Raw genomic sequence first — 21371 nt, forward strand, 5'->3', positions numbered from 1 at the left:
CAAAAATCTACAAGGGCCAAAACAAAACAATTTAAACACAAAGAAAGACAAAAAGCAAAATTTACAAAAATAACAATGGCTGGGCAATGCCTTCACTGGATTCAAGCTTCTCCAAACAACCAAAAAAAAACCCAACCTGCTTCCTCAGCTCCCTCTCCCCAAATGAGAAGCAGAGGCCTCCTTTTATATCAGGTGGCTGGGCGCTGATTGAGCAACTAATCAACCCCAGCCATAATAATAAACCCAGGCAGGCAGGGGAAGTTAACCCCAAGCCAATGCTTATAAATATCATATGGGAGATACTGAAATTGGAGAAGGAATCTATGAAAAAGACCTAGTTTTTGTTGACTCAGAAATGTCTTCATCTAGACAATGTGGGGAAGCTATAAAAAAGGGATGCTTGGATACATTGTGAAAAGTGTTGAATTTAAATCAAGGGAAGTAATGTTAAAACTGTACAATGCACTAGTAAGACCTCATCTTGAATATTGTGTTCAGTTCTGGTCACCTCGCTATAAAAAAGATATTGCTGCTCTAGAAAGAGTGCAAAGAAGAGCGACCAGAATTATTCCGGGCTTAAAAGGCATGTCATATGCAGACAGGTTAAAAGAATTGAATCTGTTCAGTCTTGAACAAAGAAGACTACGTGGCGACCTAATTCAAGCATTCAAAATTCTAAAAGGTATTGACAGTGTCGACCCAAGGGACTTTTTCAGCCTGAAAAAAGAAACAAGAACCAGGGGTCACAAATGGAGATTAGACAAAGGGGCATTCAGAACAGAAAATAGGAGGCACTTTTTTACACAGAGAATTGTGAGGGTCTGGAATCAACTCCCCAGTAATGTTGTTGAAGCTGACACCCTGGGATCCTTCAAGAAGCTGCTTGATGAGATTCTGGGATCAATAAGCTACTAACAACCAAACGAGCAAGATGGGCCGAATGGCCTCCTCTCATTTGTAAACTTTCTTATGTTCTTATATATATATATATATATATATATATATATATATATATATATATATATATATATATATATATTTCTGTTCTTTTGCTTGTGATGTAAAATCACTTCCTGAAAACTCCATGGTTGTCTTGACACAGTTATGAGTTATTGAACATTGGTTTTATTTAACCTCAAGTATAAGAGTTGGCCTTTATTTCAGAATATTATATTCAGTATCAGGCTGACCAATTCTCTCATATTACCGAATTACAAACAGTACATTGAAATTTTGTTCTGTTTGATATTTTATTTTTAAACACTGAATCTCAGAATCAATTATTGTAAGGTGACATTGGTTTTATGTTGGGAAATATTTTTAAGAAAAAAAATAAAACTGAAATATCTTGCTTGCATAAGTATTCAACCCCTGTGCTGTGGAAGCTCCCAGTTTGCACCGATGAAAGAAATTGCCCTAACGATCACACAGTTACCTTACCATTGGCCTCCACCTGTGAACCATTAAAGTTGCTGTCACATTTTCTGGATAAAAACCCCACTGTTGAAGGATCATTGGTAAGGCTGTGAATCGGAAGGAAAATGAAGACCAAAGAGCATTCTACAGAAGTTAGAGATAAAGTAATACAAATGCATAGATTAGGGAAAGGGTACAAAATAATATCCAAGTGTTTAGCTATCCCAGTGAGCACAGTTGGATCAATAATCAGGAAGTGGAAGCTGCATCACACCACCCAGGCACTGCCAGGAAAAGGCCGTCCCTCTAAACTCAGCTCTCAAACAAGAAGGAGACTTGTGAGAGAAGCCACAGAGAGGCCAACAATCACTTTGAAAGAGCTACAGAGTTCAGTGGCTGGGAGTGGAGTAATGGTGCACCAGTCAACCATATCAAGAGCTCTGCATAACACTGGCCTGTATGGGAGGGTGGCAAGAAAGAAGCCGTTACTCAAAAAGTACCATCTGAAAGCACATCTGGAGTTTGCCAGAAAGCATGAGAGTGACCCAGCTGTGATGTGGGAAAAGTTTTGTGGTCAGATGAGACCAATATAGAGCTTTTTGGCCAAAACTCAAAGCGTTATGTGTGGCGCAAACCTAACACTGGCCATGCCTCAAGACACACCATCTCTATAGTGAAGTATGGTGATGGCAGCATCATGCTGTGGGGATGCTTCTCATCAGCAGGGACTGGGAATCTTGTTACAATTGAAGGAAGAATGGATGGAGCAAAATACAGGAAAATACTGCAAGAGAATCTGCTTCAGTCCGCTAAAAAACTGAAGCTTGATAGGAAATTCACCTTTCAGCAGGACAATGATCCCAAGCACAAGGCCAAAGCAACATTGGAGTGGCTCAAGAACAAAAAGGTGAATGTCCTACAGTGGCCCAGTCAAAGTCCTGATCTCAATCCCATTGAGAATCTGTGGCACTATTTGAAAATTGCGGTCCACAAGCGTCGTCCAAACAACCTGAACAACCTGGAGCAAATCTGCCAAGAAGAATGGGCCAAAATCACTCCGACACTGTGTGCAAAGCTGGTACATACTTACCCCAAAAGACTTAAAGCTATTATTGCAGCGAAAGGTGGCTCTACCAAATATTAATGTGTGGGGGTTGAATACTTATGCAAGCAAGATATTTCGGTTTTTTATTTTTCTTAAAAATATTTCCCAACATAAAACCAATGTCATCTTACAATAATTGATTTTGAGTTTCAGTGTTTAAAAAGAAAGTATCGAACAGAACGAAATTTCAATGTACCATTTTTAATTCGGTAATATGAGAGAATTGGTCAGAGGTCTGAATACTTTTGCAAGGCACTGTATATATATATATATATATATATATATATATATATATATATATATATATATATATCTATACACATACACACTTGAAATGTATCTATCTTCTCGCTGTTATATGTGTAAAAGCCAACAATTCACACCATGACAGTAGTTTTACTAAATGTTTTTAATGAACTAAAATTCACTGATGTAAAGCAGATTTCAGGCAATGGTTTTAAACAAGGATTTATTACAGCAGTGTGGTATGAGAGCATTCAGTCTAGATGCACTCAACTCCTGAATTACCAAATCATACAGTAATGATTCAGAATCTTCGTTATTCGGCCTTCCATTTTCCCTATAATGCGATTAAACTAGTATTTGAGTTCTATAGGTGCAAATAGCATGGTCTCTTCACTATTGCTGACTCGCAATTAAACTGTCATATGAATAAACGAAGGAAAACAAAAATGTAATCACTAAAATGGAGATTCTAGGTTCACTCCCAGCTACTGACTCGGTGCGTGTGACCCTGAGCAAGTCACTTAACCTCCTTGTGCTCCGTCCTTTGGATGAGACGTATAATTGAGGTCCTATTGTAAGTGACTCTGCAACAGCAGTTCTGATGCATAGTTCACACCAAAGTCTCTAAGTCGTTTTGAATAAAAGCGTCTGCTAAATGACTAAATAATAATAATAATAATAATAATAATAATAATAATAATAATAATAATAATAATAATAATAAAATTAAAAAGTGCATGGCGCAGTGAGGAGTGTTTGTGTCTAGTAAGCATACTACATTAAAACTATTGTGGTCAAAAGGTATATACAATCCTATATATACTTAATATAAACATAATGGTTACCTATAATATAAATACATAGGTAAACTATAAGATTTTTTATATAAACAATTTTTACGTGAAACACTTTCGTTCGACTCTCTGTTGATACAAAATTCTTAGAATTTATGCTTATTGTGTGAAGTTAAAGATGAAGTAAAAATATAGTAGGACCTATCTGATTTTACTAAATTGTTACACCTATTCATACCATCCACTACTTTTTTTATTACTTTGATTTTATTTATTCATGTTTGTTTATTGTTGTAGAAATCAGTATGATCACAGAAACCTGCAGTACTTTGAAGTATCAGATATTGGCTTAAAACCATTTTCATTATTATTTTTGTGTAACCTTGTCTTGTACTTCTATTTTCAAACAACAGCAATTGTTTTTATGTTATGTCTGGCTGGCACTGTTTTTTTGTAATCTTTTTAATTGAATGTGCTGTTTATATAGATTTAATTTAAATTAGGCTTTATTCAGTTGGGTTAATGTGTTTGTTTAATTGTTAATTTATTTTTGTTACAATTAGATATTGAAATAAATTACTAAATGTATGAATTCTTGTTTGATTTATTAAAAATACAATGGGCTGGAGTTGCTTTTTTTTTTTTTTTTTTGCTTTACATTGTAATTGGCACACTTTTAAAGTAAAAGCACCAATTACAATTTTGAAACTAATAAAAAAAAGGCTACTTGAGCCCTAGAAATTAAATGTTGTTTATATTTAGTTTGTTGTTTTTTTCTTTCTTTCTTGAAAAATCAGTGTGAAATAATCTAGTTCAGTGTTTATTATTAACACATTATAGATTAAAATTAAGCAAATTGTCCTTTTTGCAGGACATATAGTGACATTATTTGTTCATTGCATACAGAGGATTAAGGACAGGAAACTTGCTTATCTCCCACTGCCAACCACAAAAATACTGTAATACTACAGTGAGGGCTGAACCCATATGATGCAATTGTCAGGGACACTAAGACAATGAAATACTAATCTTAGCATCTAATGGTTAGGAATCCCCTCCCAATCCACAGGGGAATATTACTACTATATATATATATATATATATATATATATATATATATATATATATATATATATATAAATTGCTGACGCCACGGTTGATTTCAGACTAAGTTCTGAACTACAGCTCCACTAGGTGGCCAATATTTGGCTGAAGAAAATACATTATCTACTTCTTTTACAAGCCTATAAATGGGGGAGGTTCTATCCTTGGCACCTCTCTGTACTGATTTGTTATGCATCACTTATCAGCTTGTCCGAGATGAATATTAGAATACAAATAACCTGTAGTGTCCAATTACAGCCACGTAGCCAATAAATGACAGCCCCTTCTCTCTTGTACAAGGTGCTAATTCCTTTTGAGTGGAAGGCTTATGCTGCAGAAGTATATGACCCTTCAATAGAACCAGCTTCATTTCTTGAGGGGTTCCCCACTTATGAACGAAATGATGATGAGGCTTGGGAACCCATTGATATGAAAAATAGTGAATTCTGTCCATCTCAAACATTTTGGATGGAAGGAATACCTAATAAAATAGCATTCTGTGATCAAATTGAAATGCATGAACATAGTTATTAGTCCAGAATCATTGTTCTCTGTGGGAGACTCTCTGAAAGAGGAAAAGACAGGCACATACCCAGCTTAAAGTGTGCATGTCACAAGCAGAATCAAAAACCTGCCCTCTTGCACACACATGGTAAAGCATTGTAAATCCATGTTTGAATACAATGATGTACAAGGTTTATCATCTTCTCATTTAAATGTTGAACCAGACAATGTGAAGAGAATTGAATGTATGGAGTGTGAAGTAGATCACCCAATTAAGTGGGCTCGTCTGGGAAGATTACAATGCAAAGATGGGAGTCCGGTTAGCAAGGTTCAAGATTTTGCAGAGATCAGGTGTTTAAAACCGTCACCCACAAATATGATGCTGAGCACTGGATTCCAGAACCAGACAGACTTTCATTCCTGCTGGGAGCAGCCTGATGTCCTGGATGCAAACAGGACACCGTGATTAAAAGACCATTCTTACAAGTAACGGTTAAGAGCAGTAATATTATAATATGGTAAAACTCTGTACTGCTTTAGAAATTGTTAAAAAAGAAATCTGTGTTAGCCTAAATGAAGATTCAGTAAAACAAAAAAAATCTATGATCTAATTTAATAACCTTAAGAGATCCCCTTAGGAATGTTCTTGTATCTAGTGCCTCTTATCAGCAAGAAGCAGCTTAACCCAGATAGGGGCTACTTGCCTGTAAACGTTATCTAAGAATGTACCAAGCAAGACTAAATTTACTTACACACACAGATGTTTAACTTAAAGACAGGTTGGCTGTTTATTCCTATCTGAAGGGGGTGATAAAACTCCATTGTACCAGAATAATATATTTTAAACCAAGGCAGGACTAACTGACAGAATGGGTGCTTTAAATCTGGGGCACCTCGTCTTTATAATCTTTATCTTAACCAAGTGATAGAACTCCATGGTACCAGAGCCATATGTTATCAGTGTTAGAAATGACCTCATATATCCTGGATTCAGAAAATAGGGAAAGCATGGTACTGCATATTATTCATTTTAAGGAGTAGCCTTATATTACAAGTATATTACTTGTTTTAATGTCTAAAAAGCCAGGTGTTTTAGGTTTAATTAAGTCATATAAGTATTGAGGCAAAACTGCAGTTTATTCATCAGTTGAGTTTGGTAACACAGACAGCTGGTCCGCCTACTGGCAATCTCCTTGTGAAGCTGACTGCTGGCGTTGTATGCAGAGCCTTTTGGTTTGTTTAGCATAATCTTGCATTTGTATGTCATCTCTATTGAAGCATAAGGCCATAAGGATAGGCTTATTATATTTAGCTTTAGAGAGGTTTTTATATTGTATGCTCTAGGCTAGTTTTGGATGCTTTTGGCAGTTACATGTTCAATCAATCAATCAATCTTTATTTTATACAGCACCTTTCATAGTGGACCACCATCACAAAGTGCTTTACAAGACAGTGAGGAACAATGCATAATACATTAAATAGAGTGAAATACAGCGCCTAGTACATTAAATACAAACAGTACAAAAACAATGCAAATACATTAAATCTAGGCATAACACATTAAATAAAAGTCTAGGATGTGACATTGTGGGTGCATGTGTCAAACCCGAAATAGCAATTTCGACAACATAACCATATTGCTTTATAGTATTAATGCTGTTAGTTTGCACAGACACCAGACTGCCCGGATTGTCTATGGGCTAGAATTCAATGTTGATCTGTGATCACTTGATCCATTTTTTTTTAGAGTGACCAATTATTATTTGTATTTATCTCCCACCTCCCTCCCCTCTTCGGAATGTCCAATTATGTTTTTTTCTCCTCACTGCAGCGGTTCCCCACACAGCATTGACGTTCTGAGGGCATGCGAGTGTCCCCTGATGTCACAAGCCTAAAGCCAGAATCACTTTTACACCAAGCAATACAGAGCAGAGGTGGGTGGGCTGCCAATCCCGGAGAACAGCCCTGCTTCTTATCCACTCTGAATCAGCTTGGTGTCTGGCCAGTAGGGTTCACTGTTGCATGATGAGAAGGAGCCCCTGCCTGTTTCCCATTTCTTACCCCGTATTTATCTTCCTGATAAGCCTCCCCTAATTATATTAGAGAATAAAAGAAGTGCTGGAATGTGACTTTTTTTATGTAGGAAAAACTATAACAAACTGGAGCGCTTAGGGTGTACATATATGCAGTATATATACTTATCATTTACAATACAAAATAATATGCTAAGTGCAATAAAAAATAATAAAATTAAACTACCATTCAATGTTCTGTGGTTATTTGTTAAATTCAGCTGGATTACTTTAATCTTTCAGTAAGAATGTCCTATTGTAAGTGACTCTGCATATAATGCACAGTTCAGAGCCTACCTCTGTAAAGCGCTTTGTGACGGTGGTCCACTATGAAAGGTGCTATATAAAAATAAAGATATTTTTAATGTTATTAATGTTTAAGATAGAAAATCTATTCTGTGATCCAATGTTGTAACAATTTAGACTCATTAAATTTATATAAAAGAGATATTCTCAGTATAAGGGAGTTATACATATTAGTAGAACACTATCTTTAAGACTTTGTCTCAGAGTTGGATGCCCACTGACTGGACCACACTGGCTACCCCTTTTATCTTGTCCAAGCAATAGTGAATAAAAACTGAAATCTACAAGTGGATTTTTTTCATCTTTCTATTATAAAAGTTTCCAATATCAAAATACAAAAGTGTAATAAAGAAAGCTTAGGTAAACATCGTAAACCCAGGCAGGTATGGTATAGCATATTAAGAAACAAGGCAAACTATAATAGACTATGATAAATGGATAGTATAACCATTGGAAAAGAATGGGGAAACTGCAGAATTAGTGCAGAAATGTACAGTGGTAAACTGGTAAAATGTACAAGGGTAAATACAGACTAATTAGCTCAAATGCTGTTTAACACGTTTTCTTAATAAGTACTGTATTGGTGTTTTACTACATCCTGCTGACATATGCCAGGTTAAGAGATCTCTTGCTTTTTATTTAGTATACACAAATATGGTTAGAGGAATGTTTTGTCCACAAATAAACATACAAAACCTCTTACGAACGAAAGCAATCCACTAGACAGTTCAATACAACCCGCAAAGAGGCATGATGGGTGTGTTTTATACACTGTGTAAAAAGTCAGTCAGCAAACTCATGTTTTCTTCTTTGTCTGGCGTGGAGGTTTCGGAAAATTTACATAAATGTCCTCTTTGTTTTGACAACTTGGGGGTTTTGTCATTCTGTCATAGACAGCTGCATGTTCGTAGTTGTTTATGTGCTGAAAGAAGAATATGAATAACACATGTAAATGAAGTGTTCATCATTATTACTCTTTAAACATGTATTAATGTAATTTGTATACTTGTAGCCATGGATTGATACTCAACTACACAATAGTACCAGAGGTACAAAATATGTTTACCCGTCTTTTTGGAACATCTAGTTTGGCTCTATTTCTCATTCTTTTCCTTTGTCTCCTGCAAGAAAATAAATATAATATTTCAGGTTGTTATTTGTATCTAGTTATGAATTGCATTTTAACATCTTATTGTCCATGACAGGCTTTTCTCTATTCCTCATAAGACGTCCAGCAGTGAGAGGGTAAGACTACTATTGGAAAGGGAATGAAAGCCTATTCTTTAGCTTTATTAGTCATCTGCCTCCTCATGTTACCTTCGCTTAAACTCTGAATCTGTTAGTTGGCTTTCTTTTATTGAATTTATTTGAGATTCAGTTGCACTTAATAAAATATGTCAAGCGAAATTTAAAAAAAAAATACAAATATGATGAAATAAAAAAATGTTTTTAAATAAACCAGTCCATAAATAAGTTTTTGCTTTTATACTATGTGAAATAGTTTTTTAAATATTAATACATTTTAATGCGATGTGCTGTGACTTGCCTTTTCTGACATACCACCACTGTAGCGATGATGATCACTGCTAAAACAACCAGCCCACCAGCTCCAGCTCCAACATAGATGAGTATTATTTTCATAGACTCATTTATTTCTGCAATAATAACGAGACAACGCAAATATATAAGTAGGTATCTGGATTGTATTCTTTAACAGTAAGAAATGCAAATACAGGGTTGGCCAAAAAATGCTTAACTTAGTGATTTTTTTAGGTTATACTTTAAAAAATGTTAATCGCTCATGTCAAAACAAGCATAACAACTTGACATTCGATGCAATAAAACAACAATTCCTATGTTGCACAATTTTTAGCCCATCCTGAAGTTTTAGACAGTAGATTAAACTGAAAGATTTTACTGGCACAGCTGAGATTCATATGCCGATCTACAGTGTTCAAAAGGCATCACAGCTGCATATGTGGACCTTATACAAATGCAATAAATGATGACTGTATCTTATCTATAAAATGCAAAACTGCCTTATGCCAATTAACTTACTGGAACTGCACATACTGTTTATTATTTTTGCATGTGAATAACTAATTCCACTCAAATACATAACCTTGGAGTAGTTGAAAGACAAATCATTTTATTTAATTTGCCAGTGTAATTAACTTTGTTTAAAGAGAAACTGCATTTCTAGACCATTTTGTGCAAATAAATATTTTTGTAATATATATTATATATATATATATATATATATATATATATATATATATATATATATATATATTATATATTCACTTGCACTAAATGGGCAACATAAATACAGCTTTCAATCAATTTCTTTCACTTTTATATTGGTTCCAATCATGCCATATACTGACTTTTGTCCCACATAACCCCATAGACAGATAGATATAATGCATTTGCTGAATTCTAGCGTCTGGTTTATATTTCCTCCCCAGAGCAAGACTGCATCATATCTATGTCTACATGTGGAATGGAAGACAGACTGAGTGACAAAGTGTCTGACTCACTCTAGAGATTCAATCTTAACGCCTTGATGTTCACACTTCATCTACAGTGTATTCTTACCTTTTCTCACACTCAAAGATATAGTTGTTGTGTGGTTTCCCTGGTCAGTGCTGAAGTGACACTGGTAAACCCCTTCGTCGTTAATGGTTATATTCATCAACAGCAGGTTGATACTTAGTGCTCTGCTGCAGTTTACCAGTGTCCGCTCTATATAATCGGGTCCAATGATTTTTTCATCAGAGAAACTGCAGAGAGCTATAGTGTCTTTATGTTTCTCTCCAATCCTTTCAAAGGTCAAGTGGTAAACAGTTCCATTCAGAACATAGTGGCATCTTAGCATGAAATGATGACCTTTCTCTACTAACTCCTCAGAATCAGGCTTTCTGTTACCAAATCCATCTGGAAATAAAGTAATTCAGGGGTTCATTTTGACCTGCCCGCTCCTCAAAACACTGAATTGTCTAGCAAAGGAAAGCAAATCACTTCAAAGTGTAAAGCTATCTGAATAATACAATAGTTGCTTTTAAGACCATGCATTTAAATCCTGCATATTGTCAGGTGTAAAACCCATCATACAGTTAAGGTAAAAAACAGTAGCAAATTATTAGATTCAATAAATATATTTAGATTTCTATTTTGATGTTTTACTGCAATTCTGCTTCAACTACTTAACTATTGAAGACATAATTATTTTATCTATGTATCTTGTTATTTCTTGTTTTTTTAACACAGATTAATCTGCAGTATATTCATTTTTGGAAACAGATTATGGAGTATTTGCCCTGTCTCTCCTGCAAAATCAGTGTACTGTTGCACTAAGCTAATTCTAAATCCACAGAATCAGAAACTAAATGTCCAATTAAGATAAAATAAAACACATTGTCAGTGTTCTGCTTATTCATACCCACACTATACAGTTACCAACTGAATATTTTGTACCTGGGGAGGGGTTTGTAATCTAATTGTATTTATATGAGATTTTAAAAGAAAACAAAGAGAAAATAAAATGGTGCTTAAGTGAAACAGAGAGAGAGCTATTTGAAAGTTGAGTAATTCTGTCCATCATGAACTGGGCTGTCAGCTTTTGCTCTGCTGGTTTTACTTGTCAGATCAAATTAAACTATATTGGAAAAATACTATCGGGTATTTATAAAGAAAATATTAATATTACGAATAAAACAATAAGATGTGATAAAAAAAAAAAAAAATATGTAGCCAAAACTAAAAAAAAAAAGTACCTTAAAACAAGGAAAAACGAGAAGATAAAAAATTAAAGAACAGACACAGAGTCAGAATCACTTTCTGTTCCGTTATTTTAAAACTGAGCTACACTTTGAACTATTTACAATGTCAATGCCCTCTCGCATTAACAATGTTGCTTGGTATATAATGAAAAGTTGTCAACAGCCTGTAAATGGCAAGCCAACTGGTTGCTTAAAATATAACTTGTGTAGAAGATGTTATGAAATCATATATTAATTAGTGTTAATTGAATGTGTTAGGACAGGAGTGTGGAGAATCTTTAAGGGAAGCAAACAAGCCTGTTTAGACGCCAGTTTGCATCCAGCCTCTGGCCTGTTACATTAACCATTCATGTTTTAATCCTCTAACAATAAACAGGTCATCAATATAATGCTTTATAATAAATGCAAGCAAGCATATAATAAATGCACGCATGCCTATATATATATATATATATATATATATATATATATATATATATATATATATATATATATATATATAGTGTTATATTTGACACAATTGAATTTGGAATTGAATTACGTTATAAAGTATATGTTTTACGTATAAAGTGCCACATTCGATAGAACATTTAGGTTCAATTAAGACCTTCAATAAGACTTAAATCACTGAGAAAGTACAGTACTTGTTTTGTTTTAAATAGTTCTGAGTTTGAATCCTTCCTCTATCTGTTTTGGATCCGTGTTTCCAAAATAATTTTTTCCTCAACAGGGACTCGTTGGTTTTGCTACTGATTTATCAACTAGGGATTTTAAATGTCTACTGAAAAGGTCTTACCTGAATTCTCCACCAGGAAAAGTTTTGTCCATGATCCTTTTGGAAATGTTTGTATGGAGCATAGATAAAGACCTAGATCTTCAGCTGAGGCATTTATGATAGTGATGCTCCCATCCATTGACGATGAATTGAGGAACACAATTCTTCTTTCGTAATTGTTGAATAATTTCAAGCCATGTTGTTTATGGTAAACAGCAACCAGTTCTTTTTTAGCATCTGACTTTCTTTCCCAGCTAATCTGGCTCAGATTACCTGACCAAGGACACTCGCATTTCAGTGTTAGGTTTTGCTCCAATTTTACAGTTGTGTCTGCTGTCAATGTTGCACCTGAAGCACAGAAACAACAATCTGAGCAAATTCATATGATGATGTGGTACTTACAGTATGTATATAACGAGGAAAGATATGTGTCACAAAATCACCACTTTATTTATATATATATATATATATATATATATATATATATATATATATATATATATATATATATATATATATATATATATAAACTAGAACACACATTTTCTATTTATATTCTACTGCATCAAGAACATCACCAAAAATCCAAGGCTGAAACATTTTAACATCTAGCCCAGCTACTGAATCAACTCTTCATTCTCTTTATCGATTTTGAAACAATCTTTAAAAATATAACAAGGAGGCAGTGTGGTCCAGTGGTTAAAGTCCAGGGCTTGTAACCCGAAGGTCACCGGTTCAAATCCCACCTTTGCCACTGACTGACTTGCTGTTTGACCCTGAGCAAGTCACTTAACCTCCTGTGCTCCATCCTGCAGATGATCCATTAAACCAACGTCCTATTGTAAGTGATGCTATGTAATGCACAGGTCACAACCTACCTCTGTAAAACGCTTTGTGATGGAGGCCTACTGTGAAAGGTGCTATATACAATTATCTGTGTTGGCTGGAAAAAAGTAACAAGCAGACCAAACAGATTTTTAAAAACAACCTTGAATGGCAATTTCAGAAATATTTTCGAGTTTCGTAAACCTTTAAAACTTATGTTGACACATTAAAATGACCTTGTAATTCCCATAGACTATTTTGCTGCCTCTAATCCCAAAATATGTAACACAGGAGAAACGTTAACTGCAGCTGAAACGACAAAACTAGCAGTATGTAGAAAAGTCATTGTACAGTATGAGGAATCTATTTGGCCCTTTAGCCATGGTAACCAAATGCACAGCATTGATGCTAAACAGTGTACAGATAGTAATTGAGCTACTCAGAGCAGCTCGGTGAAAGAACACACTTAACGGCATGCTCAGTTTCGCTCCCTCTAAACTGATCTGAGTGAGCAGAACAATTCTCGCTCAGAGCCGCTCAGTTACTTAACACACCCACTGTGGCGCTGCTTCTACTTGATAAAACTACAAAATGAACAGGGGAGTTGAAGAGTAATGTAAAATACTGTAAGGAAAGTAAAATGCGTATTTTCCACGGTAGGCAATCAAATACACGATTTCCGTGAAATTCTTGATATGTGGATTTTCTGAGCCCTAGTTATACCCACTCACAAGTCTCAAAGTCAGCAACTAATGAGTTCACTGCGTTCATAATTAGACACAGACATGCATGTATTTTCTTGCTATAAAACACACACACACACACAAAGTATTCCATTGTTGGTTTGTATATGCCAGTGCTGATATCTTTTGAAAACAAGCCCTGATAGCACCATAAGAATTGTACTTTTTAACTATTAGACGAAAATATTTATAGAATAGTTAAAAACTGCTGCTATAATCATGATTAATTTTATTATTAATAGCATTTTAATTAAATTATACCAAATCATGTTTTTATTTACAATGATGGGAACATAATACAAGTTTTCGTTATAAGTATTTGGGCAACACAGTTCCCTTCATTGTAAATAAAAATTTGGTATAATTTAATTAAAACACTATTAATAACAAATTAATTATGGTTATTGCAGTAGTTTTTAAGTGTATTTAATCGATAAGTAAGCAATTTGATTTCCAATATCTTTCACAGTACATTTTCCCCATTTTGTCAATTCCATTTATTTTCCCATAAAGAATGAGCGAGGCATTTACAAGTCTAACTTTCGTATTTCAATCAGAAAACAAGTTTGACTCGAATGGAATATAGAAACGCATTGCAAATGTTCCAAAATGGAGGTGATAACGTGTCGTAAGACCATTCGTATTTGCACTTACGCATTCACGCTATAGAAATGAGCTCCAGGTCTTTCAGTGAGGTCCTCAGTTGCTGAGGCACACAAAGACCAGAACAGAGTATCACTACCCTAGCCTGATCTGTAGTGCCAGTGCAACAGGGACAACAAATAAATATCCCATGTGATAAATGGAGAAAGACTGCTGAATGTGCAAAATTGTTAAACAGAGAAAAGGGAATAAAAAAAGATTAGACATAATAAATGATGGCTTACTATTTATAAATAAAACAAACATATTGCAGTTGAGAGATTTCAAAGAATGTTAATTTGAAGAGACAATAACTTGTTTTAACTAAGCCAAGGATTATACATTTTAATTTAAAAAAAAAAATACCAAATAACACATTTAAAAAAAAAAAAAAAAATACAAAAAGCATGGGCTATTCCTTGTTGCAATGTTTGGACAAGACCATGAAAACTACACCAGCAGTTCCAATAAAAGGGGGTGAGAATTGTTTAACATTTAAGTTGTTTGTTGTCATCTTAGAATTACACTTTCACTCAGAAATAAGATGTTCTGTTCCTTCACTATCACTTTTGGACACTTCCTCGACTGTCTACATACTTTTCAAGCGCAGACTGTATGCTGAAAGTGTCACACGCAGCACCAGATGAACTACACGTATTTACATTATGCAACCCACAAGGCTGATGCTTATGATTTTGAAAACCTGTAAATGTAGTTCTATGATGCCACGTACATGATGTAAATCTGAAGCAAAAAAAGTTCTCAAAAATTACCTATAAAACCATCATCTCATGGGGACTCACCTACTGTAGTGTTAGCCCTGTATCAAAGTAGGTCAGTTTGGCTGTTAAACAGTCCATGCTGTATTTAATCTGAAATAGAAACTACTTTAGAATTATATCGGAGTATATAGTAAAAATGGTAAAATTAGTGAAAATATAATTTTAAAAAAGGGACTATAAACCCCAATATCATAATCCATACTATGCTTTTGGGACCCATTTTAAAATACCATGCTTAATTATTTGGACCAGGTCCATTACACGTTTTTCTCCTATAGTTTATACTGAAGTAACTGCATTTTACTAATTACTTTCGGTAAGAACTCTACAAGTCACATGCTTTGTAGATCATTACAATTAGAACCACAATTTTCCATTTGTTTTCCACATCATTTCAGCTTAAAAAACTAAATCCAGGATCAAGGAATTTAAACGCTTACCTTTGTGTAAACGGAAAAGAATCATAACCAGCAACAGATAATCCATTATTGCAGCCTCCGTTGTTCTTTATTCAGTAGGTGTGAATACTTCAGTTGAATGGTTAGGTACTAACCAGAGCTTCCTGTTCCAGTATATTATGCAGGCTAAACAGAACAGGGCATGCAGTACAAGGAACTGTACATCAGAGCTGGATTACACAAGATCAAAAACAAAACTGTAATCAAAAGGTAAGTCCCAAGAAAAAAAGCAATTTCGTTTCTTATGTATTGTTCTCCTGACCTTGATCACTTGTTTTAAGACAGTGGATCACATTCAAATGTGAGTTTACCTTTTTTTATAGAAGGAATACAAAACTTTGATGCTAAAATAGGTCAATCAAAAAGCTCACAGTAAATACAAAGCTAATTAGCATCTATTGGGCCATTTTGATAAAGCATTCACCTGAAGCATTCAATATTAGCTTTGCAAACTACAAAGTGTACAAAGCTAATACTGAATGCTTCAGGTGAATGCTTTATCAAAATGGCCCAATAGATGCTAATTTATTAAAAAACACATTCATTCATACAAGGATTTTATGATTTATATAAAATACAGTATTTAAAACAATTGCCATATACACATATAACACTGTATGCGAATAAAAATGAAAATATTACAAAAAACTATTAGTACATTTCTGTGATTTCTATTTTTTTTTTTTTTTTTTTTTATGAGAACGCTGAAAGGGTTCCAGTGATTACAAATTATTATTATTTTTTTACTTTTTGTGCTAAAATTAATTTGTATGAATTTCCTGTGCAGTGGGTAGCTCAGACCACTTATTTTTCCTGTTGATGATGTCTGTGATGAAAGTTGATGTATTTTTTTTTTTAATATTTAACCATAATTTAAACCATTTTACTTGCTCATACATATATAGTACATAGATCTTGTAAAATAATGTCAGCCACACCATGGTGGGTGTATGTGTGCAAAGGGTTGCATGGTTGGTGTGTGTGTGCAAGGGGTTGCATGGTGTTTGTGTGTGTGTGTGTGTGCGCAAGGGGTTGCATGGTGGGTGGGTGTATGCAGGGGTGCAGGGGTTGCATGTTGTGTTTTTGTATATTCCATTACCTTTCCTGGTTCTGACGCCGCCCACTTCGGCGTCTCTGTGAAAAAAAAAAAAAAAAAAAAAAACCACAGCAACAACAAAAAAAAAAAAAATAAAACATGGAAGGCTGGGAATGGAGAGATGGCTGCATGTAGGGGTTGCATATTGTGTGCGTGCATGCAGGGCTTGCATGTTGTGTGCGTGCATGCAGGGGTTGCATGTTGTGTGTGTGCATGCAGGGGTTGCATATTGGGTGTGTGTGGAGAATAGGGGTGCTGGTTTGGTGTGAAAGACAGGGACAAGGGAAGAGAGGGCATATATGGGAGTGCAAGGAAAACACCAGGAGTGGAGACAGCAAGGGTGTGTGTGCAGAGAGATAGAGGAGGAAAGGGATCAAAGGAAACAAATACTAGCAATATAAAATCATTTATTTTCATTTGACTCCCAGTCCCCTTCCCCTCACTTTATGGTTTTATTTTGTGCTCATTTTAAGTATTGTAAATAAAAACGGCTTGAGCCTTCATCTACTCACTCTTGCAGTCTAATTTCTGTGCAAGAACCCAAAAAGCTATAATACCAATTTTTCATATAAATAGAATCAACTGTTATGGCCATGCATGTTGATAATATGAGGTTCTACACTGTTTGCCCGCCCAAAAAACAACAAGACACATATATAGCAATACACAAACGCACCAACCAAATTTTACAAACCACATATCCTGTAACTGTTGCCTATTGCCCGACACATTCGTGTTACCAATTTTTACTATAACAAATAAAATCGGCTCCTAACGTGTCGTGATGTACAGTCAGACATTAACACTATTCAAGACATGTCGCTGGTTGATGATAGTAGGATATAGGTTTATGTAGGCTATAGGTTAATGTAGTTGAAGAACATGGAGTAAAAATGCTTAGCTATCACTGTCATATAATCCTGTATTGTCCTTGAGTCTCATATATAAATAAGAACAAACAGAAAACAACTGAGGCTACTCGCTGTGCATGACAGTGCCTTTCAGAACAGTATGTCAGAACGTCTCAGATGCTTTGTTGCTTCACTCTCACGGAAAAGATCTACGACTTCACTGCTTGTACTCAAGAATATTTTACAGAGAAATATGCTGTACGACAAAATAATGTTGTTTTAGCTACATCAGCACACACAAGGGCTTTTAAATAGTACACCGAAAGTAATAATATAAAAACTACTACTTTTGGCTACTGACAAGTTTAAATACAGTACAAAATTTACACTACATACTTCAGACTCCGACACAATTTCTGGTTGGAGTCAAGGGTCTCCTACTCTGTGAGACAAGTAGGAATTACGTAATCTTGCAACACGTGTCTTTTTTTGGAAAGCCGTACAGCCTTAACAGATCAAACCTTTCACCTGTCATTCTAAAATACCTAAAATATCTCTAATTAATATCTCTAATTTCAGGTTCTCTTTTGTTGAGAGGACAGATGTACCCACGTCCCTTTTCATTTTTTTTTTAAACCTAATGTCTAAGATGTACAAACTCAGCACATTTACTTAAATGTCAATGTAGACAATTTCATAAATGCAGTCTGTATTTAAAAGTATGAACAACTGCAACCGCTTTGTGCAATCAAAAGGGCTGCGACACGATGCATCCTTCATTCAGCAAAAACTAAACTAAAGCTAGTTGAGTTTTCCACGATTCTGAAACAGCATGCTGTAAAGAAAGCCTGTGTAAGTCCGATAAGCTTATGTTCTCCGATGCATTATTTGTTCTGTCTTACAGAAAAGAGCTCACTCACAATTTTCAAAAATATTTTAGCTGTCACCCATTTACATGCTTGCTTCCCCAGCTATCTCATTCGCGGACCTACAGAGCTACACGTAAATACTGCATGCATACACAACCAAACAAATTACAGATACTCGCAAATTTCTATTTTCAGTACATGACATGCTGCAGGGAATAAAGGAAGCGCATAATCAAATATGTTTTTACATCCATTTTAATGATTTCACAGACTTTATTCAAACTCACGATTTCCGTTTACTCTGTGACAAAATCGTAGCCTTAATTACTGACACACATATTTAATAAACATACACATTCCATCATGATGATGCTTGAAATGCATTATTTTGTGGGATTTTTTTTTTTTTTTTTTACATTGCGTTTGAATTTTTGCACACAATCAACTTACCCAGTCTATTGCAAAATATTTCCCAGGCTCGCAAGAGATAGTCATGTCTCTCAGTACAAGAGGAATATACTGATGAAAAATGTCTTATTAAAAACGGAATTTAATAATGTACAAGCCATTTACAAACAAGTATCTACTAATTTACTCTAAATGTCTTTAACTATTTAGAATCTGGGTCAGGTTTTCAAGGCACTTTAGCTTATAGGAAATCATAGGGTCCTCGTCAGTTCTTGTTGAATCTATAAGGAAATCAAAACAAAAACAAAACTATATCATTACACTTTTGCATCATATTCATACTTACTGCTTTTAATGAAAATGTATGTAGGGACCATTTACATTTACATTCTTAAGACTGTGGTTATGGTGGTGGCTCCTTTAATAGTCTACACATGTTTCATGATTAGCAATCTATTTAATTCATAAAAACATAATAATTAAAAATGATCTTGAAATTACGCACAACTAAAACTTTAATATCTATCCAAGAAAACATTTAAGAACAGTATCTTTCCTGCGAGCAATCGCACACATAAATAAAGTGATACCTTTTTTAGCCAAGGTCAATGCCTCGTCAACTCTCCTTTTGATGGTGGGGCTCTTCAAAGTAACTTTTGCCTGTTAATAAAAAAACTGCATGTTTTAACAGCATAATTTTATTGACAATAAACATTAACATTACAACATTAAAAAGATCTTTCCAACAAAATTCTCTTTGAACACCATTTTTGAGAAAGAAAAATAAAATAACTAAAGTTTCATAACCTGTAGCACACAGATAAGTCACACTTTAAATTAATCTTAGAACTTGTTTGTTATTTATTGTGTCGTTTTTGCAGTTAGCAAATGCAGCTTATTTAAAAGTGAAAACACACTTTGACAACAGAAGATTGTAATGGGTCCAAATCAGATTACTGTAATTGCATCTTTTAAATGTTATGAGATCATGAAATATCCAATACAGTAATCCGTTGTGTATCCACCCGTCACATATCAGCCATGATCAAGCTCTTCAGCAATGTTAGTTTATTACTGAACAGAGAAGATCAGTTCAGAGATTGTACATCCCACCAAAGTTTTTGTAGACTGTGTTGTATCTGCATTGTGCACTACCACTGCTGGTAGTGTCACTTGAGCTGTTCAGTGTGTTGATATGAAAATAAATCCTGTTCGCCTGTGGGTCGTATCAACTCCAACCTCCGTCTCGTTCTCGTCCTTCCTGTCACTCAGCAGAGAATACACACATCCACATGGCAGGTGGCTACCCTGTCACAAGCACTGGTACCCTGTATCTTTCTAAGCAAGGGATTTAGGGGAGCTGCCTAATAAAAGCTGAATCTCAAAACAATAATTGTGTGAATATTGTAATTGTTACAGCTGTGTATTTAAAACCCCCATGTATTCGACTACATATCCACCCTTACTCTGGTCCCACTGCAGTCGGTTATGCGATGAAATACTGTATATCAATTTGTTATTATGACTTGCTACATTGTTTTTAATACAGTGCACCCCACTTGCACCAAAGCAGTGCTGCAAAGTTAAGAAGATTTTTGTTTAAAAAATTTTAAGAATCATTTGTACCTTCTTGGTTTACCAATCTTGAATTTTAGCTTACTTGACCTTCAGGAGAAGCTTCAGTGTTTCACATGCAGATTTTATCTCTGTCAACTAAAGTTGACAACTCAGCAATAACTGAGACGTAAAACCCTTGTTATAAAATACAGATGTGACAAAAGCAAGAATGTCATTGTCATTCACCCACTGCCACAGCTATGAATAGAAAATAAGAGCGACAAGCCACATGAAAAAGTCGATCACCATGACCTACAGCCACATATGCATACCAATAGAAAGATCCTCCCAGATTTCTGTTATCTTAATAACAATGTCTATTTCAAATTGCATCACTGACAAAGGGTTACCAGCAATGTTTTCTACTTGGCGTTTATTCAGTTACGAATACAGACATTCTGGACAAACCTCAGCACAATCTGTGAAGAGTATCTGACTCAGGGTGTACATTAAGGTATATATCTGCCAGTCAGCACAGTGGATATCAGTTGTGTTGGTGTAGTTTGCCATGTTACTAGTATTGAATTTGTGGCAGGGATAAATATTACTAATATCACAACTATCAATAACAAATTACATACAAGACTCACCTTTTGAAAATTATGGAGTAAAGCCCAAAGAGCAGAGGCTCCTATTGCTTGTACGTCTGGAAAGTTACTTTCTAAACATGCAGACAGCACTTCCACAGTTTTATCTAGGGGAACAATTATAAGATATTACAAAGGAATTTTTCAACATGAATTACATTTACCACAATTTATTTTATTTTATTTTTAACCACAAGTAAACAAACTGAAATGGTTTGCTCTCCTCATTAGTAACAATGTACAGCACTGTATAGAAATAGAAAAAATAAGGCACAGTTTGCAACATATTTAAAGTGTTTTTTGCGACTGGAGGAGTTAATTAAAGCTTTTTTATTGTATGTTTTAATGTTTATTAAACAACCTCAAGGCAAACAAAGCAAATCTGTTAA

General features: G+C 34.8%; 2 protein-coding genes across 5 annotated transcripts in view; both read right to left on the reverse strand.

The window, feature by feature from the left end:
• Positions 1-6666: 6666 nt before the first annotated feature.
• Positions 6667-15877, reverse strand: LOC121312723 (CD226 antigen-like). 2 transcript variants are annotated; one of them, XM_041244434.1, is made up of 6 exons: positions 15537-15869; positions 12126-12452; positions 10146-10484; positions 9094-9202; positions 8614-8668; positions 6667-8469 (listed from the first exon to the last, which is right to left on the reverse strand). In XM_041244434.1, the coding sequence occupies exons 1-6, from the start codon at positions 15580-15582 to the stop codon at positions 8344-8346; spliced, it is 1002 nt and encodes a 333-aa protein (XP_041100368.1). In that variant the 5' UTR covers positions 15583-15869; the 3' UTR covers positions 6667-8343. The 2 variants fall into 2 exon arrangements, with proteins under 2 accessions (XP_041100368.1, XP_041100369.1); XM_041244435.1 differs by having other exon boundaries at positions 8378-8469; positions 8579-8668; positions 15537-15877.
• Positions 15878-18609: 2732 nt separating this feature from the next.
• The window catches only part of rttn (rotatin), a 51618-nt gene continuing 48856 nt past the window's right edge, over positions 18610-21371 (reverse strand). For all 3 annotated transcript variants that reach the window (XM_041244438.1, XM_041244437.1, XM_041244436.1), the window contains 3 exons: positions 20986-21089; positions 19369-19438; positions 18610-19059 (listed from right to left, as the gene is read on the reverse strand). In XM_041244438.1, coding sequence (XP_041100372.1) covers positions 18977-19059; positions 19369-19438; positions 20986-21089 — 257 coding nt within the window. In that variant the 3' untranslated portion in view covers positions 18610-18976. The remainder of the gene's footprint in view (positions 19060-19368; positions 19439-20985; positions 21090-21371) is intronic.

This window comes from Polyodon spathula, chromosome 3, assembly GCF_017654505.1.
Source record: "Polyodon spathula isolate WHYD16114869_AA chromosome 3, ASM1765450v1, whole genome shotgun sequence".
Classification (NCBI taxonomy): domain Eukaryota; kingdom Metazoa; phylum Chordata; class Actinopteri; order Acipenseriformes; family Polyodontidae; genus Polyodon; species Polyodon spathula.

Bases quoted from the DNA above. Each gene is read 5' to 3' on its own strand.
- LOC121312723 (XM_041244434.1), bottom strand. From the start codon at position 15,582: ATGGATTATCTGTTGCTGGTTATGATTCTTTTCCGTTTACACAAAG. The intron at 12,453-15,536 runs GTAAGCGTTTAA...TCTGTGCTTCAG, and splicing joins TCTTTTCCGTTTACACAAAG to GTGCAACATTGACAGCAGAC. The intron at 9,203-10,145 runs GTAAGAATACAC...TTATTATTGCAG, and splicing joins ATCTTTGAGTGTGAGAAAAG to AAATAAATGAGTCTATGAAA.